The following is a 24905-nucleotide window of genomic DNA, read 5'->3' as shown; positions in this document are numbered from 1 at the left end:
ATAACTTATCAAATAAAAAAGTGTATATATATATATATATATATGTGTGTGTGTGTGTGTGTGTGTGTGTGGGAGGGAGAGTTGTCTTGATAAATATGTTAGTGCTACAACTTGGCCTCCCAAACAAAAATTTCTAGCTCCTGCCCTGCCTATGGCTTTGTTTAGGCAAATAAAATGCAAATTCTAAATGGCTATGGCTTCATCCCAAAATAATGTCAGTTTTTTTTTTTTTTTAATGATCAAAATAATGTTAGTTTTTGTACACATTATTCGTAAAAAATGTATGTAATAATGAAATCCGTAGTTAAAGATTGACAATCAAAACCTCATTTGATGGGTCCAGACTTCATACTATACTTTATTTATGGCTCTAAAGTGCAAAGATTGACAAAAACACAATATCTTTGATTAATTGAAAGCAACGCATATGAACCATATGATTTGTCGGTACCATTCATTCACACAGGAGAAAAAACATGGTTGATTAATAAAAATATACCATAATTAAAATAAATTGGTTAAAGACTTTAAGAGAATGGTCCACAATTTGGTGTATAAAATGGGGGCCCAAATCAAATAATTGGTCCAGAATACAAAAACACAAAAATATAATATATAAAATATCAATTTATCTCAGTTTGGTGGCTAGTGCAAGAGCTGGACAGTCACAATACAGAAGGGAAAACCCAAAAGAACCTGTGTATTTCCCAGTGTACAAGTCATTGAATTCTCTCCCCACCGACAGAGATAGAATAAGAGACCGATTGCCTTGTGGCCCACAGCCTTTGCTGTCCTCATTTCACAAGCCTATTTTTTCCATAGTCATTCATTGATCTATGGCCTACATAATGTTTGGGTTCCAAAAATATCCCTAACCCACCACCATGCATTAACATATTATTGGGATTTAAAATTTGGAAATTCAATTAAAATTTCAAGTAATAGCACAATGACAATAATATCCTTTACAGTGTTACATGTCTGGTTGTTTTAATTTCACTTTCTTTTTTCTCTCTATATATAAAAATTAAAAAAAAAAAAGAAAAAAAGAATCAAAGTGTCACACCTTATTGTATGAATTTTTATTTTAGGTAAAAACCTTTTCATATGGATTGGATTTATGTAAGAAAAAATATTACATATTACAATTAATTTAATTTTTCCTCTGATTCACTCTTTCTCTCTCTCTAAAGACACCAAAGAATAAAAATTTGAAAGTTCTTCTTTGTTGTTATAATGCTAAAAAAAATCAAGTTGTCTCATTTGTCTTTATGTTGATTGCTTCAGGCCTCTTGAATCCTCTATTTACCTTCTTCTTCTTTTCTTTTACTTGCTATTCTTATTTGCGTGTAACATGGTTTTACTTATGTTTTCTTTATTATTGATACGAATTCTCTTGTGATGATTCAAGAAAACCTTCAAACTAAATCCAAAAATTTCCTGTGTATTGTTTCTCAAAAAAATAAAAATCCTCCTCATTTATGGCCAAAACCCATTTATTAATTTTTTTTTCTTTGGTCTAAATTATTTATCTCAGCTAATTAACTAACCAAGGGTATAGTTGTACACTTGCGCTATAACATTGCATGTAAAAGTGACAAAACAATAACATTAAACTGGATGTCTCTCAAGAAAACTGTGATTACAGTGACTTTATTAAAGTCCACTTAACTCACAATAGCTTACTTGCCATGTGAAACAGAAAAGGCCACTTCTCTCTCTCTATCTCTCTCCCTCTCTCTATCTTCATTTCCTGTGCAGATCTTGGGCTAAGCCATAGCTTTAACCATCGCCATCAGCAACAACATTTGCACCAAAACATGGAGTCTCTCTCCTTCTCAGCCTCTGGATCCATTACAAAGCTCAGTAGCTTTGCTTTACTGCTTGTGGTGTTGTTTTTTTGCTCCAGTTTTACTTCAACAGGTCAGTGCCTTCAAACTTGCTTGCTCTCAGTCCCATGTTTACAAATTTCGTGTCTTGGAAGTGTTTCTCTTGTTTTCTGTTTCTGGGTATTGTTTAGCTACCAGAGATCTGTACCATTTTACAGAAATTTAGCCGTTTTAACATATAATTGGTTGACTGGTAGAGAAACTTGTGACGGGATTTGAAACTTTCTTCATTTTGTTCATAGTTTTTGGAGAGAAGTGAAGAAATAAGTGTCAAATGTTGCTCTTAGTATTTGGAATTGTAACATTTTGATTAGACTGAATAATGGGTGTTATCATATATAGCAAGTGATAAAAATACAGTCAATTGACTTATCAAAAAAAAAATACAGTCAATTGGAATTCTAACTCTCTTTCATTGTTTGATCATTTAAGTTGATAAATCAGGTAGCTATTGGTAATTACAAACTTGGTTTTCTTGACTGAGGTTTGCAGTATAAGGCGTAGGAGATAGTTATTGATAATTTTTTTCAATGTTTGTTAGTGTTAAAATTAAATTACCTAAAGAGGGCACAGATAATTTTATTTAAGGAATTTCGGTTGTATATTAAACAAAAAATTTCTGATGTGCTTGATCAATTAATCGGTCTCAAAAAAGCACATGTGTTTAATATCTCTACAGCAAGAAAGGTACAAAAGTCAATTTTTGCTCCATCTCATATTAGGAAAATCAATGAAGTGCAGTGATCCCATATTGAAGTTATAAGTTTGTTTTCCCATACTTTAGAGAAAGGAAATTGAATTGGTATTGAGTATGAAAGTTACTATGTGGAAAGTGGAGACTCTTAAGAATTCAATTTCTTAACTTTGTTTTCTTGATGTTGCTGCAGAAGCTTATGATGCACTTGATCCAACTGGAAATATCACAATCAAATGGGATGTAATAAGCTGGACACCAGATGGCTATGTTGTAAGTATAGTGTGCAGTGTATAGTACTTTTTTTTTGTTGGGTTTTTTGTTGTTTTTAAGTCTGGAGGCAAGGGGCTTGTTTATTTGATATATTCAAGCTACTGCTCCACGATATAGCATCCATTCATCACCTTTCTACTTTACAAAGTGGGATTCATTGTAATTTGGAACAATTTATACCAATATTCTTCTCTTTTGGATTGAGCAGGCTACTGTTACAATGTATAACTTCCAGCAATATCGCCATATTCAAACACCAGGGTGGACATTGGGGTGGACATGGGCAAAGAAGGAAGTAATATGGAGCATGATGGGGGGCCAAACAACAGAGCAAGGGGATTGTTCAAAATATAAAGGGAATGTTCCACATTGCTGTAAGAAGGATCCAACGGTTGTGGATTTATTGCCGGGAACTCCATACAACCAGCAGATTGCTAATTGCTGCAAAGGGGGAGTATTAAGCTCATGGGTCCAGGACCCAGCCAATGCAGCAAGCTCATTCCAGGTGAGTGTGGGTGCTGCAGGAACAACTAACAAAACTGTCAAACTACCTAAAAACTTCACCCTGAGAGCACCAGGGCCTGGATATACCTGTGGACCGGCAAAGATTGTGAGACCAAGTAAATATTTGACAGCAGATAAAAGGAGGGTCACTCAAGCTTTGAGTAAGTTACTTGCTAAAGTCTTCTAGAATAATTTATAGCTGCATAACTGCATGCATATTTTTCTTGTAATGAAGCCAGCACCATGATATCCCATTTGAAGAAAAATATTTTGATGTAATGGCGTGCTAATTGCATTCTGTGCAATTCAAGGAACATAGTAACAGAGATACATTCTCAAATTGCAGTCCCTAAAGCATTTTTCCTGAACTTTCCATGATTCTAGTACTCGTCTGTAATGAAATTATGTTTATACTTGGGGAACTCACACTTCACCAATGGATTGGAAGTTGATTTAAGATACAGAATTGCCATTAATGCCATCTTTAAAAAAAATGTGTGTGTTTTAAAACAATTTTTGGCTATGAAAAAATATTAAACACTGTTTACCTTACCTTGCCCTGCATCTCTTGTGACAGTGACCTGGAATATTACTTGCACATATTCACAATTCCTGGCTCAAAAGACACCCACTTGTTGTGTTTCTCTCTCGTCCTTCTATAATGACACAATAGTAAATTGCCCAACCTGCACCTGTGGCTGTCAAAACAATATAACAGAACCAGGGAGTTGTGTGAAGTAAGTTCTCTTATTTATCTTTTTGTTGTATTTCTCAAACTGCTTTTTATTTTTCTTCTTTCAAAATTTTCTTCATGCATTGCTTAACATGATATTTTTCCCTTTTTGTGTGATGCGTGCAGTCCTGACTCTCCATATTTAGCTTCAGCTGTAGCAGGTCCGGGAAAATCTAGTAATGCACCTCTGGTCCAGTGCACCAGCCATATGTGTCCTATCCGAGTCCATTGGCATGTCAAACTCAATTACAAGGAGTACTGGAGGGTGAAGATCACAATCACGAATTTCAATTACAGAATGAACTATACGCTATGGAATCTTGTTGTACAACATCCCAACTTTGATAATGTAACCCAGCTTTTCAGCTTTAATTACAAGTCCTTGACTCCTTATGCTGGCCTGAGTAAGTTATATCTTACCAAAATTTAGTCATGTGAAGTAGCCCCTAAATACTTATATAATCTATTTCTCATATCTTTGGGAATTTGGCTTTTGGTTTCGCAGATGACACTGCAATGTTATGGGGAGTCAAGTTTTACAATGATTTGCTCACGCAAGCTGGACCATATGGGAATGTGCAGTCAGAGCTCCTATTCCGCAAGGACCAGTCAACTTTTACTTTTGAAAAGGGATGGGCTTTCCCACGAAGGATTTATTTTAATGGTGATAACTGTGTCATGCCACCTCCAGATGCCTACCCATGGTTGCCAAATGCTGGTTCCCGGCCAATTTCTTCTCTACTTCATTCAGCATTTACCATCCTGTCATCTTTGATATTCTTATTGGCTTTTGCATAGTGAGTTATGCCCGGGGAAATTTACAAATGCCGTCTGTTGATCTAGAACATGCTAGAATTTTCCATATAGTTTGGACTGCAACAAAGCTTATGGCAGTCCAGCTGATGGGGTTGAATGTGTTGGTACTACAAGTTCTAGCAATATGGGGTTCAAGTGCACTATGGCTTCTCACTGCAAAAGTCTGCTCTGTCATCTGTTTTATTTATTTATTGGGGATTAGACTTTACTAGCATTTTTGTTTAGATTAGCTGGTGCTTTATTTATATCATACACTTGATGTCTTGTTGTAGAATATCCACAAAAATATGTGCTGAGCATTGTAATAAGATATTTGGAGAAGAAATCACACTTGATGTATTCATATCTGTTATGGGTTCCAAATACGTGATTCTTATGCTACATGAAGAAAAGGAACAGCAAATGAGCTTACAATGTTTGTATGGTTTAGAGTAGCAAGAGAGAGACAAATTGGCAAAGCAACACTTTTTAGTTACATTGGTGAACCATGGACCAACTCAAAACCGTGGGAGATTTTCTTTTTGGAGTTTCAGGTGTAGTTTGCTCATTGATAAGCTCATTCGTCCAATCTAAAACATCCAACTGAACTATCGCACACCAAACAATATCTTCTAGTACTAGAATTGACAATGTATGTACCTGCTATCAGTGATGGCCAAGCCTCACAGCCATCTAGCTTTGTCTATCTCAAAAATATCAAGAAAGCATTTGTACCTCCCATAGAGGTGTGATCACCACATGGACAATAGTAATAATAGGAAGGCTGCCACTGCTGGAGTTGCAATTGGATTTGCATAAGCGGAGTTTGGTAGAAATGGATAGGTATCGGGTGGAGGAAGCATACATTCGTCGCCATTGAAGTAAACTTTCCGAGGAAATGCCCATCCTTGCTTGAATGTAAATGTGTCCTTGTCTTTCCGGAGAAGCACTTCAGATTGGACATTTCCTAGGGGCCCAGCTTCCATTATTAGGTCATTGTAGAATTTCATGCCATAGAACATACCAGTATCATCTGCATACACAAGTCGATAAGACACACGTTAGTACTTAATTTCTGGAACACAAACACCAAAGACTAAACAAGCACTGTATTTGTAGGCACTCACTTATGGATTCATAGGGGAGAAGAGGCTTGTAATCAAAGCTAAAGACTTGGGTGACATTGTTGAGATTGGGATGCTGTGCCACAAGTGTCCATTGTGAGTAGTTCAGCCGGTAGTTAAAATTAGTGATGGCAACCTTCACACGCCAATAGTCCTTATAGTTGAGCTTTACATGCCAGTGTACACGTATGGGGCACATATGATGTGTGCACTGTAACAATGGTGTATTATCCTTTTTAGGAGTGTTTATTCCTGCCCTACGTAGTAGCTTTGAATCGCTCCTGTATTTCGAGAATTCAAAAACAAGAGTTACACTTTTTTATGACCTAGATCAGTAACATTCTTAACTAATACAGTATGTTTACAAGTATGCATATGTGTGCATCATTGCATGCTGATTAAGTAATGAGAAGCTTACTTGATACAATTTTTCTTGTTCTGGCAACCACAAGCACAAGATGGGCAGGGGGTGATTGTTTGATTGTAGAAGGATGAAAAGGAAACACAACAGCTAGGATTCTTAGAGGCAAGAAATTGAGAATAAGTGCATGTCACATTCCATGTCACTGCATACAAAAACCATTCAATAATATGATGAAAATGATCACAAAACCTGCAAAAGTATCTGTTTAATAAGATATTCAAAAGACTGAAGGATACTAGAAACTCACTAAGTGCTTGAGTTTTCCTCCTTTTGTCAGCGGTGAGGAAGACTGTGGATGGCACAATCTTTGCAGGGCCACAAGTGTACCCTGGTCCTGGACCAAGCAAAGTGAAGTTCTTGGGAAGCTTAACTGTCTTATTAGAAGTGCCAGCGAGTCCAACGCTTACCTGAAAGGCAGAGACTGCACTTAAGGGGTCCTGCCCCCAAGTTCCCAACACGCCACCCTTGCAGCAATTGGTGTACTGTTGATTGTAAGGAACTCCAGGGAGCAAGTCAACAACCGTGGGAGTCTTCTTACAGCAGTGAGGTACATTTCCTTTGAACTTGGAGCAGTCTCCTTGCTCTGTGGTTTGAGCTCCTATCATTGTCCAGATTACTTCTTTCTTAGCCCAAGACCATCCTAAAGTCCAGCCAGGGTTCATGATTCCCCGATACATTTGAAAGTTGTTCATTGTCACTGCAGCCTGTATAATTCATTAATAGATGGATATATATGATATTTATTGCCTAAAAAAAGGGTGAGATTTATGTTCTTGATATTTTCTCTTCCTATTGTTTCCATTCTCTCTTTACAGCCCTCTTTGATTTGCATATGAAAAGGAAATTCAACAATAATAATAACAAAGTCTTTAGACACAGAAATTTTGGAGGCAGTTATAGATTATCAATAGATTAATCAAGATTTATCACATACACTAAGGAATGCCCTAACTTGTATTTGTACAATGATCCAATCATAAAAAAGTAACTAAATTTTATGTTGGCTATCAACCTATTGCAACACTTATTTTTATAGGATTGAGACTGGTTGTTAGCAAAAATTACGACAATTAAACATGGAAACATGTGGAGTTACGAAACTTAAATTTATATGAAGTTAGGATTGTGAACCTTTTACTTCTACTTCAAAGTGAAAACTGCTATGCTAGTAAAATTCACAAAGTGGCTAGAGTCCATTGCTTGAAATGTATTAATAATTTGATGTCTTTTTTTTTTTACCGAAAAGAGTTGGACTACTCTGTATAAGTTGGATAAGTCAGACAGAGCATCATAATTATTCATAAAATTCAGTGATTTCAGATACACTTGCATTATGGACAGGAAAAACAAGATAAATTTTCCTCAAGTTTATATCAAACACCATGCTTTATGAGCAACCATAAGGAGTTTTGTATATTTATTTACAGAGGTTCTGCATTTGCAAGTCCAGAGAAAAAAAATGGATAACATTGTGAACATTGAGGTGACACTCACCACATAACCATCAGGCGTCCAAGACATTACATCCCATTTTATTGTTATATTTCCAGTTGGATCCAAGGGATCATATGCCTCTGAAATTACACAAACAATAGCACAAAATAATCAAACACACACACAGACCATTAATAGAAAATAATTCTAATTTACAAGTTCAGTAGCAAGAATTTACCTGTGGGAGAGAACATCATGACATATAAAACAGCCAAGAACATGAACTTCAGCTCTGGAAACAAGTAGCATTGCCGCCTTTGAGAACAATCTCTGGCGTCTAACATACTTTCCTCAATTGGGTCTGTATGGTTATTGAATTCCATTGCCTGAAGTTCACCAGATCACAAACTGTCCTGGGAGAACTCAAAGTAGTATGTGGTACTCCTTTGTTAAAAGGAATAGAGGCACTACTTGAAAGTGAGTGCCTGAAAATTTCTCACCTACTGGTTGTTAGGTACTTTATGTGATATTCTCATCTCATCTTATATTTGTATTTTTTTTCTCTCTCACTCTCTCTATAGACACATACACACCTTATTCATTTTATTTTTGTGTGTTGAAGTTTCTGCATCTTGAAGCAAGACTTTAGAGAGGAATGATGGAAAAGCTGGCGGGAGATTATAAGAGGTTTGAACGCAACAGCTCAACCATCAGGTCTTTCACATTGGTTGTCACTGGTGCTTAAGCCAAGATGTGCTCAAGTCCATGTGAGCTTAAGCACATGTCAGTATTGGACTGCTTTAAGGGCACGTTTTCTTTTCTTTCCACTGCCTTCCCGTTATTAACCAATCCACCTGAGACTATAGCTTACAATTTGGTCCCTTTGGGCCATCAAATTCTAACTTTTGGCATCATGCATTATCAAAGTTCACGTATATTTCCGATCAAAGAAAAAAAAAAAAAAAAAAAAAAAAAGAAGTTTCACACGTATACTTATCAAGAGCCTTGTAGCTTAACTAATTGGTATCTCATAGTGTTTTCAATGAAAACATCATGTTCTAATCTCCCACCCCAACTATCGAATTAAAAATAAATAAATAAATAAACTCATATACTATCTCCTTACCAAGAGCCTTGTAACTCAATTAGTTGGCATCTTTTAGTATTTTCAATAGAGACATTGAAATCTAATCCCCACCCCCAACTATCTAATTATAATTTAAAAAAAAAAAAAGTTTTCATGTACTCCCTCCTCCCTTTTTGTTTGCCTAAATTCCGTTTTTATGATATCCCAATATACTGTCTAATATTGAAAGCCAATTGAAACAATTTTCATAATCTTCTAAATTACTCTTTACTTTATTTGAAAATTGAAAGTGAAATACTCTCTTCCTATTTGCTTTTACTTGCCTTAAGAAAAGTAGTGTTGGAAACTTTTAATTTTTTAATTTAAAAAATAATACATTAAATTAAAAATAAATCAAGTATTTATTTGTCATGGGTTTTTTTTTTTTTTTTTTTTTTTATTTAATCTTATTTTTATTGTTTAGTATGCGTAACAACCCCTCAATTGCGATGAAGTGATAAAACAATCTCACCTAGATGACAATCAAATCTGGTAAATGGTTAACATCAGGTGGGTTGGTGATGATTTTGAAAAGACGCTGCTTAATAAAGATTTTTATCTACAGTACACCAGATATTCTCCATCAATTACTTATTGACAAAATTGCATCACTTATCAATAGGTCTAAGCAAAACAAATACCCAATATCACATAAAAAAAATTTATTATTATTATTATTGGTTGAGATTCAAAATCTGTCTTTCATAGTATACAAAGACTTTCACATGTTGCTAGAACATTGCCCTTCTAAGTCAACACAGTACCTCTTCCCTTTCTATTCTTTGCACAACTATAAATGGGAACATACCTGTTGGCGAAAATTGCACTTGTCCTTGAAAATACTCTAGGCCTCTTTATATTTCCTCTTCTGTTTGTCAAATAATCACCAAAACACCAGCAATATTAGAAGTACAGAGGCAGACAATGTTGATGATGCAATGGGATTAGCATTAGCAGAGTTGGGTGGCATAGGGTATGAATCAGGAGGGGGCATCACACATTCATCACCATTGAAGTAGACTTTCCTAGGGAAAGCCCACCCATTGTCCCAAGTGAATGTGTTCATGTCTTTCTCAAGAAGCATCTCTGACTGGACATTACCATTTGGCCCATCTTCCATTAGCAGGTCATTGTAGAATTTTAAGCCATAAAACATGCCAGTGTCATCTGCATTTTCAAAATGGTGTAAGAGTAGCCTAAGGTTCTATTTGTTAATGGGAAATAACTCACTAAAACAAAGTCTGCCATTAAAATTTAAGCAAAATTATAAATTGCACCCCTAACTTTGACCAAAATTTAATTCATTCTAACTTCACTTTTGTCCAATTAAATCATCTAACTATCAAGTTTATTCAATTCAGGCTTCTCATTAGTCTCCATAAAAAAAAGCTCTGTTACAGACTATCTAAACCATGGATTTGACATAACAAAACGTTGTTGTTTATAGGGTCCCTAAGGAGCTTTTTTGACATTGACTAACACGAGGCTTGAATTAAATATACTTGAAAGTTAAAGAACTTAATTGAACAAAGTAAAGTTAGAGAATTAAATTAAATTTTGGTCAAAACTAGAGGGTGCAATTTGTAATTTAGTCTAAAATTTAAGTGGGCAAATATTACAGTTGCATATGTGAGACAAGTGCAATCTAATTGATTGTGTGGTTTACATGGGTTTTCTTTTTAAGACCAATGAATTTTTTTAAAGGTCATGTGTCTTCTTGATTAAAATTGAAGGATTTAAAAGGGAGGACATCATTTCCGTCTTGAAAGGGGTATTTTGTTGGGCCTTTTCTGGTCTAGGCCCATAAGGGTTCTTTTTCTTATTTTTGGTCCATGGGATAGGAAATTCTAGCACAATCTCATATTCTCCTCTACCTGTTCGATAATTTGTCTCTTTTAGATTCCATATTACATATCTTGCTAGTTTAACCTTGGTGTTTGTTGTGGCTAAACAACCCTTACTTTTGTGTTGACAAATTCACACTTTTTTTTTTTTTTTTTTAAGAATCTGAGAAATTCACACTTTACTCTCACCAAGAAGTGGGTAGTTTTTCCAACATATTTTACTACCAAAGGACAATTTCCAAAATCTGCTTGTGTGTTTCACTGTGCTTTCACAATATAGTTAAGACTTGAGAGTCATGTTGGGCTTACTTGTGGATTTGTATGGCATGAGCGGCTGGTAATTAAAGCTAAAAACTTGAGTGACATTGTTGAGATTTGGATGCTGAACAACAAGGGTCCACTGTGTGTAGTTAAGTCCGTAGTTGAAGTTGGTGATGCTCATCTTCACACGCCAATACGAAACATAGTTTAGCTTCACATGCCAATGCACCCTTATTGGGCACATGTGCTGTGTGCACTGTAGTAATGGCCCATTGGTTGTTGTGTTTTCTCCCACAATGCTCTGAATCTTTGAGTCACTTTCAGAGAAAACAAAAAACAAACTATTATAAGGTTTCCAATTTCATATCATTTCTGAATGATTGTCCAACAGTTTCAAAGATTTTATTGTTTTTTATGTTTTACTCAAAGATGTGACATGATTATTAATGCAGATGAAGTTTTAAAATTTCAGTAATTTAAAGGGTAGCAAAAGTCTTTCTGTTTTACACTATAAAGTAACCCTTAAACTCTGACTGTTTGGGGGTGTCAATAAGAATATGACCTTTTCCAACCTCTGTCACAAGGTGTAGGAGATTAAAAAATGACGTTGTCACAAATGAAAAACATATTAGAATCAACTAGGCATATATTGGTGTGTCGGTGCATTTTAATAAAAATCTAGTGTCGGTGCATTTTAATAAAAATCTATATATAGTTAAAGTCAACGTTTCAAGAAAGTCTAATTAAATTTTAAATTGAAATTTAATTTTGCGCCATATGTCACATTTAATTTTTTAATTTTTTGCGTTAAGTGAATTATTAAGTAAAAAAATCGAAGAGTCAAAATTCAATAAAATTCAAAATAGGATTTCAATTAGAGTTTTGTAGGGACACGAATCTCTAGCGGCCCAACAACGATGTTGGGCTCGCGCGTGATGGATCCCTCACAATAAAATTTGTAGAGAGTGGGCTTGAAAGGCTAGCGTTGGGTCACGGGGAGTTGGTTCAAGCCGGACGTTAGGTGAGCCGAGACAAGAAAAGGTTTTGGTCTGGATATTCAGGCCTAACATCCATGTAACTTTGAGGGATTTGGCTCCTCGGATCATGTCCGAGGAGCACTAGTGTTTCTCTCCAGTTACCCGCCGATGGGTTTTCCATGGTGGAGCACCAATATTATCCGGGCATTCTCATTTCTGGAGTTTTTTCCTAGGAAGTGAGATGGGAGACCTTTCCTTATTAGTTTACCTTTCCTTTTATACTAGCCTACGTTTGTTGTCCCTCGTCCACGTGTAGGATCGATCTTTCCAGGACAGATATCTGTCCCATCAATCTAATCCCGAAATTGTTGGAGATGATCAATAAAGCCTAAAAATCCGGCTCTGTTAGGTGCAGTGTCATATCAGTGAAGGGTATTAAGGACAATTGCCCCAAGATATTTTCTGATCTCTCGAGTTAGCTTGTAGGCCACTCTCATCCATGAGACTTCGGGCCTGCCGAGGACTAAGCTGTCCTCGGCTGTATCTTCGGGCCACTTTGGGCTTCCTATTTTTGAGCTTGGGCCCTGGCCTCCTTCAGTGTGGACCTGTAGAATCCCCATAAGCGAGCGGGTCGGGCCCATAAACTATTGGGCCCCACAATAGCCCCTCAAAACCCTTCTGTCCAACGTCTTGGTTGGACAGGTGGGTTTTGGTAATACCGAGCCTTTATTGCGGCTCATTTAATTCGGCCCTTGATCAACGTTGGCGACTCTTCACCTCCCCGAGGAATGCGCCGGTCTACAAGATGTTTCCCTCGGTTTACGCGTGATGCGCTTATACCGTTTGGTTATCCGTAGCACGCCTTTAATATCTTCCTTTTACGAGACCTCCCAAATCTAACGGTTACTGATAGCGTGGGGGAACGAAACGGATGCACATTTATTCGCAGATTTCCTTGGGGATCAGAACGTATTACGTGCCCTTGTCTTACTCCCTTATATAAAGAGAGAAGACCAGAGGTGATTCTTTCATATCTGAATCCCTTAGGCCCTTCTCATAGTTCACTTCTTCCGTCTGGTTATTCCTTATCCAATAATACATCCACCATAGTAGTCGGCCATGAATAAATCCTTCATTTTCCAGAAACGCCATGCCCTAACAAAACTTGAGATGGCTCGATCGGGGCAAGGATGGCGGAGACTCAAGATTTGCCTCCCCCCTCTTTTAGCCAAAATCCGAAGTAGGGACTCGTCACACCCCACTTCCGGTGTGACTGAGTCGAAAACCTCCCTTGTCATCTCCATCCGCTCTCTCATGAGCATACCTAATATGGCTCCCCTTTTCCCTCTTTTGCTCCTTTTACTTTCTTTTCATTGCTTCCCTCTTCTTCTCCTCCTTCCTGCTCATGTCTTCCATCTTCTTTTTCCTTTGCACTCCTCAGCGACAAGAGCTTGCTGAAGTGCTTCCATGTGTTCCAATTCTTCTTCCTTCCCCTTCTCCCTTTCTATACAAAGTTCTTCTTCTGATATGAACAGTACTGAGGCAGAGATTTTAGAGAGATTTTGAAGGCGAGTTTAAAGGATACCTGGCGGTTTACTTATCTGTATTACGGATGTTATTACTGCTTCAACAGTTCATTTTTTGTATAGGCTTGCTTAAGCCCTTCCTTGTACGTTGTAATAATTTTTATATTAATAAAAGTTACTGTTATTCTATTTCGCATGTTCTGTTTATATGTTCTAATAAATTTGTAAGTTCTGCTCGGCACAGTAGTATAGCATTTGAACCAATGACAACTAAGGCCAAAATACTTGCTAATAAAAAGACGCCATAATAACTTTAACAAAATTATTATTCGACATAACAATCCGACCAGTGAGGAACGAGACTTACCTTAAAATTAATCGCGATGGGGATTAAGTGCTTGATAAGGTGCAAGAAGTAATTATCCGAGGACATGTCACCCTTTCAATGAGCAATTTCTTTAGGCTAACGATCATTAGTTCACTTCGCCATCTTCTTAACACATTGGCCTTAACCTTTTCCAGTATTTAAGCCGAGAAACTTCTCCATCTGAGTAGTTGATTTCCCAAAAGGCCTGAGTCCGAGGACACCGCACAGCCAGGGTTTTGTTTAGGACTTATACTTTTTCTTTTAGGTGCTCGGTTTTCCCATAGGCTTGAGTCCGAGGGCCATGCAAGTCCTAGGTTTTGTCCAAGACTTATAAGATATCTTTTTTATGTTCCTGGTTTCCCTCTAGGCTTGAGTCCGAGGACCATGCAAGTCCTAGGTTCTGTCCAAGACTTATAAGATATCTTTTTCGTACTTGGTTTTCCCATAGGCTTGAGTCCGAGGACCATGCAAGTCCTAGGTTCTGTCCAAGACTCTTTGAGTTCAGATTCTCCCTTTCATAAGGCATTTCCCAAAGCGCCGAGCATGGGTTGTCCTCGGCCACGGCCATTGCTCGACGTGGGCCACAGTACCTGGGCCCTCACGCAAAGCGAGCCTGGGCCGCGAATCCACTTAGCCCATGAATTAAGAGATATTTCTGCAACCTCTGGCCACGCGGTACTCTCTGATGTCACAGTGACCGAGGTGCGCCTTTACGAGGCTCTTTAATCTTGTGGTTGCAGTTGATGTTGGAAGTTGAGCCAGAACCGTTTTGTCTGTAGCGTTCCTTGGGACGCCGCATGAGTTGACTGCCATCACCTTGTCTTTTCAAATAAATGGGAGGGAGAGAAAGTCGCTTTATATATACGCACAAATCCTTCAGTTTTCTCCCACATCACAGCTTCCATATCCGGAGCTCTCCTCCCTTAGCATAACATGTTTAAGGCAAGGGCTGGGAAGAAAGAACTTTCTCCGCCGCGAATACGCCGTGCCTTCATGAGACTCAGAATAATACGGTATGGGCACAGGAAGTATAAGTTCAGGAGAGTACTCCATTTCGTCCGGGGGGGGGGGGGGAAGGTGTCTCTCCCTCTTTCAGTCAAAATCCGAAGCAGGTTCTGTCCATGCCAGAATTTTGGTGTGGCAGAAGAAAGGTTTTCCGCCATCAGCGCCTCTGCTTTACGGCAAGCGTATATTTAGAGAAAGCCCCTCAACATCCGACTCCCTACACCTTTCCTCCAACGGTGTCAGGCTCAAGTTGGGTCTCTTTTGCTGTTTGAGTTGTGGGCATGTGAAAGCATTGAGGAAGAACAAGGTCTTGGGGCTGTAGCCAACCTCTCCTCTGACCTACTTCCTCAGCTTCATTTTATTCTCTTGTATCTTCCTTTCCTTTCGGTTATGTAATGAGCTTTGACGCAAACTGATTCCAGTTTTTCATTATACGCTGTACTATTTCTTTGTTTTAGTGATAATGGAAATTTCTTCACTTGTTTTGGATGCTGTTCCTTTGACTACACTACTCTGTGAGTGAGTGTGCCCCATGCGTGTGTTTCTTTCAGAATATTTAGAGCAAAATAGCTTGAAACATAATTTAACTAACTCAAATTTATCAATACTACCAGGCATTATATCGATAATTCATAGTAAATCAAACTTGGGAAACTAACCGGGATAGCAGTTGAATATTCTGTGATAAGCGCATGAATACCGTCCAAGGCTGATAATCTCCAAATAATCCATCCGAGCAATCGACTGGGAAGTAGGGAACTCCGATGGTGCTTTTATGTACTTAGTCTCCCCATAGGCTTGGGTCCGAGGACCATGCAAGGCCTTGGTTCTGTCCAAAACTTGTAAGATGTCTTGTTTGTACTTGGTTTCCCCCTAGGCTTGGGTCCGAGGACCATGCAATGCCTTGGTTCTGTCCAAAACTTTTAAGATTTCTTTTTTGTACTTGGTTTCCCCATAGGCTTGGGTCCGAGGACCATGCAACGCCTTGGTTCTGTCCAAAACTTTTAAGATTTCTTGTTTGTACTTGGTTTCCCCATAGGCTTGGGTCCGAGGACCATGCAATGCCTTGATTCTGTCCAAAACTTGTAGGATTTCTATTTTGTACTTGGTTTCCCCATAGGCTTGGGTCCGAGGACCATGCAAGGCCTTGGTTCTGTCCAAAACTTTTAAGATTTTCTGTTTGTACTTGGTTTCCCCATAGGCTTGGGTCCGGGGACCATGCAAGGCCTTGGTTCTGTCCAAAACTTTTAAGATTTCTTGTTTGTACTTGGTTTCCCCATAGGCTTGGGTCCGAGGACCATGCAAGGCCTTGGTTCTGTCCAAAACTTTTAAGATTTCTTGTTTGTACTTGGTTTCCCCATAGGCTTGGGTTCGAGGACCATGCAATGCCTTGGTTCTGTCCAAAACTTTTAAGATTTCTTGTTTGTACTTGGTTTCCCCATAGGCTTGGGTCCGAGGACCATGCAATGCCTTGGTTCTGTCCAAAACTTTTAAGATTTCCTGTTTGTACTTGGTTTCCCCATAGGCTTGGGTCCGGGGACCATGCAAGGCCTTGGTTCTGTCCAAAACTTGTAGGATTTCTTTTTTGTACTTGGTTTCCCCATAGGCTTGGGTCCGAGGACCATGCAAGGCCTTGGTTCTGTCCAAAACTTTTAAGATTTCTTGTTTGTACTTGGTTTCCCCATAGGCTTGGGTCCGGGGACCATGCAAGGCCTTGGTTCTGTCCAAAACTTGTAGGATTTCTTTTTTGTACTTGGTTTCCCCATAGGCTTGGGTCCGAGGACCATGCAAGGCCTTGGTTCTGTCCAAAACTTTTAAGATTTCCTGTTTGTACTTGGTTTCCCCATAGGCTTGGGTCCGGGGACCATGCAAGGCCTTGGTTCTGTCCAAAACTTTTAAGATTTCTTGTTTGTACTTGGTTTCCCCATAGGCTTGGGTCCGAGGACCATGCAAGGCCTTGGTTCTGTCCAAAACTTTTAAGATTTCTTGTTTGTACTTGGTTTCCCCATAGGCTTGGGTCCGAGGACCATGCAATGCCTTGGTTCTGTCCAAAACTTTTAAGATTTCCTGTTTGTACTTGGTTTCCCCATAGGCTTGGGTCCGGGGACCATGCAAGGCCTTGGTTCTGTCCAAAACTTGTAGGATTTCTTTTTTTGTACTTGGTTTCCCCATAGGCTTGGGTCCGAGGACCATGCAAGGCCTTGGTTCTGTCCAAAACTTTTAAGATTTCTTGTTTGTACTTGGTTTCCCCATAGGCTTGGGTCCGGGGACCATGCAAGGCCTTGGTTCTGTCCAAAACTTGTAGGATTTCTTTTTTGTACTTGGTTTCCCCATAGGCTTGGGTCCGAGGACCATGCAAGGCCTTGGTTCTGTCCAAAACTTTTAAGATTTCTTGTTTGTACTTGGTTTCCCCATAGGCTTGGGTCCGGGGACCATGCAAGGCCTTGGTTCTGTCCAAAACTTGTAGGATTTCTTTTTTTGTACTTGGTTTCCCCATAGGCTTGGGTCCGAGGACCATGCAAGGCCTTGGTTCTGTCCAAAACTTTTAAGATTTCTTGTTTGTACTTGGTTTCCCCATAGGCTTGGGTTCGAGGACCATGCAATGCCTTGGTTCTGTCCAAAACTTTTAAGATTTCTTGTTTGTACTTGGTTTCCCCATAGGCTTGGGTTCGAGGACCATGCAATGCCTTGGTTCTGTCCAAAACTTTTAAGATTTCCTGTTTGTACTTGGTTTCCCCATAGGGTTGGGTCCGGGGACCATGCAAGGCCTTGGTTCTGTCCAAAACTTGTAGGATTTCTTTTTTGTACTTGGTTTCCCCATAGGCTTGGGTCCGAGGACCATGCAAGGCCTTGGTTCTGTCCAAAACTTTTAAGATTTCTTGTTTGTACTTGGTTTCCCCATAGGCTTGGGTCCGGGGACCATGCAAGGCCTTGGTTCTGTCCAAAACTTGTAGGATTTCTTTTTTGTACTTGGTTTCCCCATAGGCTTGGGTCCGAGGACCATGCAAGGCCTTGGTTCTGTCCAAAACTTTTAAGATTTCCTGTTTGTACTTGGTTTCCCCATAGGCTTGGGTCCGGGGACCATGCAAGGCCTTGGTTCTGTCCAAAACTTTTAAGATTTCTTGTTTGTACTTGGTTTCCCCATAGGCTTGGGTCCGAGGACCATGCAAGGCCTTGGTTCTGTCCAAAACTTTTAAGATTTCTTGTTTGTACTTGGTTTCCCCATAGGCTTGGGTCCGAGGACCATGCAATGCCTTGGTTCTGTCCAAAACTTTTAAGATTTCCTGTTTGTACTTGGTTTCCCCATAGGCTTGGGTCCGGGGACCATGCAAGGCCTTGGTTCTGTCCAAAACTTGTAGGATTTCTTTTTTTGTACTTGGTTTCCGGTCCCATAGGCTTGGGTCCGAGGACCATGCAAGGCCTTGGTTCTGTCCAAAACTTTTAAGATTTCTTGTTTGTACTTGGTTTCCCCATAGGCTTGGGTCCGGGGACCATGCAAGGCCTTGGTTCTGTCCAAAACTTGTAGGATTTCTTTTTTGTACTTGGTTTCCCCATAGGCTTGGGTCCGAGGACCATGCAAGGCCTTGGTTCTGTCCAAAACTTTTAAGATTTCCTGTTGAGTAGTCTTTTCTCTATACTTATTTATTTTTCGCAGGTTAGCCCCTAGGCCAGGGAGGGGAGAGCTGGTTTGAGTCCGGAAGCCCCTAGAGCTGCCCGCGCCGTTAGCAGTGCAAGGCGTAGCCCCTAGCAGAAGTTTATGGCGGAGCAACAGCTGCACGTCGCCGGAGGTGGGAAAAACTCGTGAATCTCTGCTTGCGAGAGAGCTGACTCATGCGCCACCCGTGCCAACGCGCAAGCCTTCCCCACAGACGGCGCCAATTGTAGGGACACGAATCTCTAGCGGCCCAACAACGATGTTGGGCTCGCGCGTGATGAATCCCTCACAATAAAATTTGTAGAGTGTGGGCTTGAAAGGCTAGCGTTGGGTCACGGGGAGTTGGTTCAAGCCGGACGTTAGGTGAGCCGAGACAAGAAAAGGTTTTGGTCTGGATATTCAGGCCTAACATCCATGTAACTTTGAGGGATTTGGCTCCTCGGATCATGTCCGAGGAGTACTAGTGTTTCTCTCCAGTTACCCGCCGATGGGTTTTCCATGGTGGAGCACCAATATTATCCGGGCATTCTCATTTCTGGAGTTTTTTCCTAGGAAGTGAGATGGGAGACCTTTCCTTATTAGTTTACCTTTCCTTTTATACTAGCCTACGTTTGTTGTCCCTCGTCCACGTGTAGGATCGATCTTTCCAGGACAGATATCTGTCCCATCAATCTAATCCCGAAATTGTTGGAGATGATCAATAAAGCCTAAAAATCCGGCTCTGTTAGGTGCAGTGTCATATCAGTGAAGGGTATTAAGGACAATTGCCCCAAGATATTTTCTGATCTCTCGAGTTAGCTTGTAGGCCACTCTCATCCATGAGACTTCGGGCCTGCCGAGGACTAAGCTGTCCTCGGCTGTATCTTCGGGCCACTTTGGGCTTCTTATTTTTGAGCTTGGGCCCTGGCCTCCTTCAGTGTGGACCTGTAGAATCCCCATAAGCGAGCGAGCCAGGCCCATAAACTATTGGGCCCCACAAGTTTAATTTTGCGTTCTATCTAATTTTTAATTTTTTGTGGTAAGTAAATTATTAAGTGCAAAAATAAAAAAAGTCCATGTGTAATTGTGATTGTTTTTAAATGTATCTATGCATATGCACATGTTATACACTATTTTATAATAATAATTATGACCATAGTGTTTTAGTTACAAAATTTATTATGATTATATTGTAGCCATTCAAATGAATAGTTATTAGATTCTCAAAAAAAAAAAAAAAAAAAAATGAATAGTTATTTCAAAATATTTATATATTGTTAAGAGTTTTGTAGCTCAATTGACTTCTTATGATATTTCAACAAAAACATCTAAAATTAAAATTCATCTCTCCCAAACTATCAAGTGATTAATATATATACGCCACCAATCCCATTATCTTGTGATTTATTCTCCATTATTTTGTGATTAAAATTTTCTTTAAAATGTAAGTATTTTAAATCTATATAGAGGAGCCTTGTCACTCTTTAGAAGTATATATATAAAGTGGCACTTTAGATAAACACAAAAAATGTGATAGTAATATAGATAAGAAATTAATAGTGAGATACAAGCATAGATTGGGCATTCTGTAATTGTTATTATGAGGGCATTCTGTGTAATTGTTGTAAGACCCTTGGGAAAATGTATGCACTTGGTGTCATAGCTAATGAAGGATGATCTTGGTGGTGGGGCCAATTAAAATATTCGTTAACAGCCTAGGGTTAAGAGCATGAGGGGTTTCCTATATATATCCCAAAACCTAGCAATAAAATATCTATGGCCCATTGAAATAGGTTAGGGTGTTCATTTATGCGTGGGAAATGTGTTAGATATTCTTTAATATCTGATTAATTAACAACGAATTACCATTTTTTAATTACCCTATAATTCTAACAAATCATATGAAATTGAAAGTTTATGGATAATAATAATCATTCTAAGTATGACGAGATTAGCTAGTGGCTTACAACATGATGCTGGTGTTTGAAAACCATATTTTACTAAGTAAGGTTCAATCCAGGCCACATGTTTATGAGGCACAATGATCAATCTTATATTTATACTAAAATAAGTGTGAGGTTATTAATGTATTTTAATACAAATATATATATATATATATATATATTTGTATTAAAATACAACAACAATATTATGAACATAATTATATATATAATTATGTTCATAATATTGTTGTTGTAAAATTTATTATGAAATATACTATAGCTCATTAACATATATAAATAGTTGATTCATAAAAAATAAAAATAAAAATAGTTGTTACAAAATATCTAATATCCCAATAACTCCACTGTCTTGTGATTTATTCTTCATTATTTTGTGTATGATTTCTCTATAACTTTAGATTATTTTAGCTTTATATAAAGAAGCATTTCCACTCTTGAAATAGAATATATGGAATGTCATTGTTATTTTGTGTGTAAAGAAGAATGTCTTTTTAGGTAGCTTTCACTCTATGGGGTAATGTGGTTGAGTTATTATATCTTGAGGGCAACATGTTAGTGTGTCTGCTCTATTGATTGAGATGTATGTTGAATATTCTTATGTAATATGTCGTGAACACCTTAATGAGAATGAAATATCAGCAAAGCTATACATATGTGATATTTATTTTTAATCTTATTATTATAAATGATTCACGCATCATATTTTATTTTAATTTTATAATTATATTAAAATAATATGTGAAAATTCATATGATTTATTAGTCAACTTGTTTAGCAAAAACAAAATTAAAAAATAGTCAACTTGTTAATTAGGGAACAGTGAGTAGTTGAATTCTTTTATAATATATATACCATATATACCTATATATGTGGGTAGATTTGTATGTTTGAGATAGGAAAGGAGGCTTACGTGATGCAATTTTCTCTGTTCTGGCATCCACAAGCACAAGTTGGACACGTAACTATCGTTGAGTTATAGAAAGATGACATCGAGACACAACAGGTTGGGCTTGGAGAAGCTAGGAACTGTGAGTAGGTGCATACCACATTCCATGTCACTTCAAATAAGAAATAAAATTATGTTAAGATATAGAATTTGAAGAATTGAGGTGCTAGTTTTCACACAAAATCATCAAACTATGTACCATGAACCCACATTTGTTATTGTACACTCAACATGATAATGTCAACGTTTAAAACACGAAATGGATGATGTGTATAGATATATGCTAAACTAATGAGTGTGAGAGAATCAATGCCCACTTACTGAGTGCTTGAGTTTGTCGACGACCATCAGAAGTGAGGAAACGTGTGGGTGTCACGGTAACCGGTTGGCTGCAAGTGTAGCCTGGCCCTGGACCATTCAAAGTGAAATTCTTAGGCAATTTCACAGTCTTACTAGATGTACCAGAATTCCCAACAGAGAGCTGAAAGGATGAGATAGCAGCTGAAGGATCTTGTCCCCATGATGGCACAACACCACCCTTACAGCAATTGGCAACTTGTTGGTTATAAGGGGCACCTGGGAGTAAGTCCACAATGGTGGGTTTCTTCTCACAACAGTAAGGGATGTTTCCCTTATACTTGGAACAGTCTCCTTGCTCTGTGGCTTCTGCACCCAGCATGGTCCATATCACTTCTTTCTTAGCCCATACCCATCCCATGGTCCAGCCAGGGCTCATAATGTGCCGGTACATCTGGTAGTTGGTCATTGTCACTGTTGCCTGAAAAACCATTGTTTTGAGATTGAGATACATTTTTTTGTTTGAACTTTTTTGACAAATAATGGTTTTGGTGATTACTGTAAACTTAAAAATTTTTCTTTTCATTCTTTTATCTCTTTTCTACTCGATCCCACAAAACATTCAAAGTCGTCTTAACATTTTTTTTTTTTTTTGTTTTTTTGTTCAGGGCATATATAATACAAGCATTATACCTCCCAGTTGAGGGAATAACAAAAAGTAGAGGGAGACAAAAAAATTAGAATATGTCATTTAAGACATAACCAAAAGTATGGTTTTGAATAGAATAGAATGCACCCAAAAAAAAAATGTGGTCAACCCTTACTAGTACTAGAATGTTAAAGATCCTTAATCTACCAAAGCATTTGGGACTAAAGCTCAATTGGTTAGGGTTTTCAAGATAGAGATGCTGAATTTTATCTGCATGTGCTTTGCTATACTTAAGCTACAAAATGACTGGCAACATGAAAGGAAGAAAACAGTAGTTAAATCAAATGACACTCACCACATAACCATCTGCGGTCCAAGATATGACATCCCATTTGATTGTGATATTACCAGTAGGGTCCAAAGGGTCATATGCCTCTGAAATTAACAGTGAAAAAGTAAAGCAGAAAAATGTAAGTAAAAGAGAATGAAATCTTAAAAATACTGTTCATTGAACTGAAATCGCATACCTGCATGAGCAAACAAGACAATAAAGAAAACAGATGATACAAGATGTGCATATGTATTGAAAACCATGATTCCCAGTTACCAGATTAGGCCTGCAGCAGAAAGTAGTGTTTATGTATACATATAGTTCGAACAAAACATTATCATCTAGAGCAGGCTTACCTGGATTTGTTTGAACTAGTCTATGAGTTTTTTTCACGTCATTTTTGCAATTATATACATACTTGTGTTAGCTTATACATGCCTGTGAAATCAATTGCAGGGAGGACTTAGAAAACATAGGAATTAATTATGTTCAATCAGAAGGGTTATTGTAATCATTGATAATGCCATGGTGCGTATCACCTTCTTCCCATATGTGGTTTAGGGTATATTATATAGACTTAATAGTCCTATAATTGGAAAAAGAAATAAGAAATATGTAAATAGAAAGCAAAAGAAGACCTTCCAAGAAACATGAATATCAGTTTTTATTTTTATTTTTTATGTTTAATATTGTTGCTATTTGGTAACAGGGGGAGGACTTTGCTGTGGACAGGTTGCAACTGCAAATACTGTTGAAGTGTTGATCTCCATTGTGATTATAATGTTTTCAGATTTGGTTCCAAAAATATATATATATATATATATATAGAGTATAATCCAGTTACCAAAATTTTAATTAATGAAGTATATATGACAAAGGGTGCACTTTCTCTGCAGTCGGTGGCTCCAGGTAAAGAAGTGTGAACGCTACAGGGGAAATATAAAAAAATACTAGCATCATAACTTTTGACACAATTTTTATAACAATTTGATCATATAGCATGTAAGTGGTGGAGTAAAGATAGTAAGTTCATGTGGGTCATAACTCCACCACTCATTACTTGTCATGTGAGCAAGTTATGATAAAAATTGTGGTAAAAATTGTGATCTTAACATTATTCGAGAAATATTATTAGATATTGTCTTTCTTTTTTTCCTTTTTTTTTTTTTTTTTTTTCATCAAGTGATGATAGAAACTCGTTTCATACGCTATGTGATGTGAGCAAGTTATGACTAAAATTGTGGTAAAAATTGTGATCTTAACATTATTCGAGAAATATTATTAGATTGTCTTTCTTTTTTTCCTTTTTTTTTTTTTTTTTTCATCAAGTGATGATAGAAACTCGTTTCATACTCTATGTGATGTGATTAGTCACAAGAGGAATTGGAGAGGCACTCGGTGGGGAGAAAGCAGGTCTCATTTTAGTACAAATTTTTTTTTTTTTTTTTTGAGAGAAGGTACAAATATTAATTAATTGTAGACTTATGCGATGCGTAAAAAAATTTGATATAATTATTTTTTATTGGATAATTATTGAATTAATATATTATATTCTATATTATTTAAAAGTCAATGTGTTATTTGAAATTGTGTTTTAAATTAGAAGTTTTTTGTAGTATAACATAATATATTTTGTAGTCGGGTATTATATATAGTAAGATATGTATGAAAACACAATGCAATAAAAAAGTTTTCTTTTATTTTATAGTGTGAGAATTATTAGACCAATTTGTAATAAGTATACTTTGTTAATTACTATACTTATACGAATTAACTCTTATAGATATATTTTAATTTTCTCCAAAACATAGACTGACATCTCTTTCTTTCTCATAGGTATGCGAATCAACTCTTATACTTTGTTAATTATTATTGTGAGTGTGCAGCTTTATGCACCCGAAACATGACATGCCTTATTGAGATGTTCACCTGAGGATGCAATAATATTGTTTTTAATTATGGGTGAATTAAAAAATTGAAAATTCGATTGATTCACTATTTTTCTTCCAATTCGTATTGACTTTTGAGCGTGATTCACACGGAGAAGACTAGGGAAATTTAATGCAATTATTCTAAGAATCATCGGTTTTACTTTTCTATTTTAAGGT

At 37.6% G+C, this 24905-nt stretch overlaps 3 protein-coding genes across 5 annotated transcripts; 1 reads left to right on the top strand and 2 right to left on the bottom strand.

The window, feature by feature from the left end:
• Window positions 1-1667: 1667 nt before the first annotated feature.
• LOC126702069 (protein COBRA-like) lies at window positions 1668-5256 on the top strand. The gene is made up of 6 exons (XM_050400682.1): window positions 1668-1923; window positions 2777-2856; window positions 3065-3521; window positions 3938-4097; window positions 4220-4497; window positions 4599-5256. Exons 1-6 carry the CDS (start codon window positions 1821-1823, stop codon window positions 4889-4891), a joined length of 1371 nt encoding a protein of 456 aa, XP_050256639.1. The 5' UTR covers window positions 1668-1820; the 3' UTR covers window positions 4892-5256.
• On the bottom strand, window positions 5222-8253 carry LOC126702068 (COBRA-like protein 4). Its single transcript, XM_050400681.1, has 6 exons — window positions 8109-8253; window positions 7931-8010; window positions 6684-7140; window positions 6431-6578; window positions 6016-6293; window positions 5222-5921 (listed from the first exon to the last, which is right to left on the bottom strand). The coding sequence occupies exons 1-6, from the start codon at window positions 8251-8253 to the stop codon at window positions 5641-5643; spliced, it is 1389 nt and encodes a 462-aa protein (XP_050256638.1). The 3' UTR covers window positions 5222-5640.
• Window positions 8225-23372, bottom strand: LOC126702071 (COBRA-like protein 4). 3 transcript variants are annotated; one of them, XR_007647645.1, is made up of 8 exons: window positions 23154-23372; window positions 22994-23083; window positions 22822-22901; window positions 21842-22298; window positions 21485-21632; window positions 11150-11418; window positions 9805-10163; window positions 8225-8355 (listed from the first exon to the last, which is right to left on the bottom strand). XR_007647645.1 is itself a non-coding variant. In XM_050400683.1 (7 exons), exons 2-7 carry the CDS (start codon window positions 23058-23060, stop codon window positions 9880-9882), a joined length of 1305 nt encoding a protein of 434 aa, XP_050256640.1. In that variant the 5' UTR covers window positions 23061-23083; window positions 23154-23371; the 3' UTR covers window positions 9644-9879. The 3 variants fall into 3 exon arrangements, 2 of the variants coding, with proteins under 2 accessions (XP_050256640.1, XP_050256641.1); XM_050400683.1 differs by lacking the exon at window positions 8225-8355 and having other exon boundaries at window positions 9644-10163; window positions 23154-23371; XM_050400684.1 differs by lacking the exon at window positions 8225-8355 and having other exon boundaries at window positions 9644-10163; window positions 22994-23371.
• Between the last annotated feature and the right edge of the window lie 1533 nt (window positions 23373-24905).

Source organism: Quercus robur, chromosome 10, assembly GCF_932294415.1.
Source record: "Quercus robur chromosome 10, dhQueRobu3.1, whole genome shotgun sequence".
Lineage (NCBI taxonomy): Eukaryota > Viridiplantae > Streptophyta > Magnoliopsida > Fagales > Fagaceae > Quercus > Quercus robur.
The sequence above is the reverse complement of the archived record's forward strand: the minus strand, read 5'-3'. Positions and strand labels throughout refer to the sequence as shown.

Excerpts from the sequence above, each read along its gene's own strand:
- LOC126702069 (XM_050400682.1), top strand. The coding sequence starts at position 1,821 with ATGGAGTCTCTCTCCTTCTCAGCCTCTGGATCCATTACAAAGCTCAGT. Across the intron at positions 2,857-3,064 it reads GGACACCAGATGGCTATGTT|GCTACTGTTACAATGTATAA; the intron begins GTAAGTATAGTG and ends TGGATTGAGCAG. Across the intron at positions 4,098-4,219 it reads GAACCAGGGAGTTGTGTGAA|TCCTGACTCTCCATATTTAG; the intron begins GTAAGTTCTCTT and ends TGATGCGTGCAG.
- LOC126702071 (XM_050400684.1), bottom strand. The coding sequence starts at position 23,060 with ATGGTTTTCAATACATATGCACATCTTGTATCATCTGTTTTCTTTATT. Across the intron at positions 22,902-22,993 it reads TGTCTTGTTTGCTCATGCAG|AGGCATATGACCCTTTGGAC; the intron begins GTATGCGATTTC and ends TGTTAATTTCAG. Across the intron at positions 11,419-21,484 it reads AACAGAGAAAATTGCATCAC|TGACTCAAAGATTCAGAGCA; the intron begins GTAAGCCTCCTT and ends TTTCTCTGAAAG.
- LOC126702068 (XM_050400681.1), bottom strand. The coding sequence starts at position 8,253 with ATGGAATTCAATAACCATACAGACCCAATTGAGGAAAGTATGTTAGAC. Across the intron at positions 6,294-6,430 it reads AACAAGAAAAATTGTATCAA|GAGCGATTCAAAGCTACTAC; the intron begins GTAAGCTTCTCA and ends CTCGAAATACAG. Across the intron at positions 5,922-6,015 it reads TCTCCCCTATGAATCCATAA|ATGATACTGGTATGTTCTAT; the intron begins GTGAGTGCCTAC and ends TTGTGTATGCAG.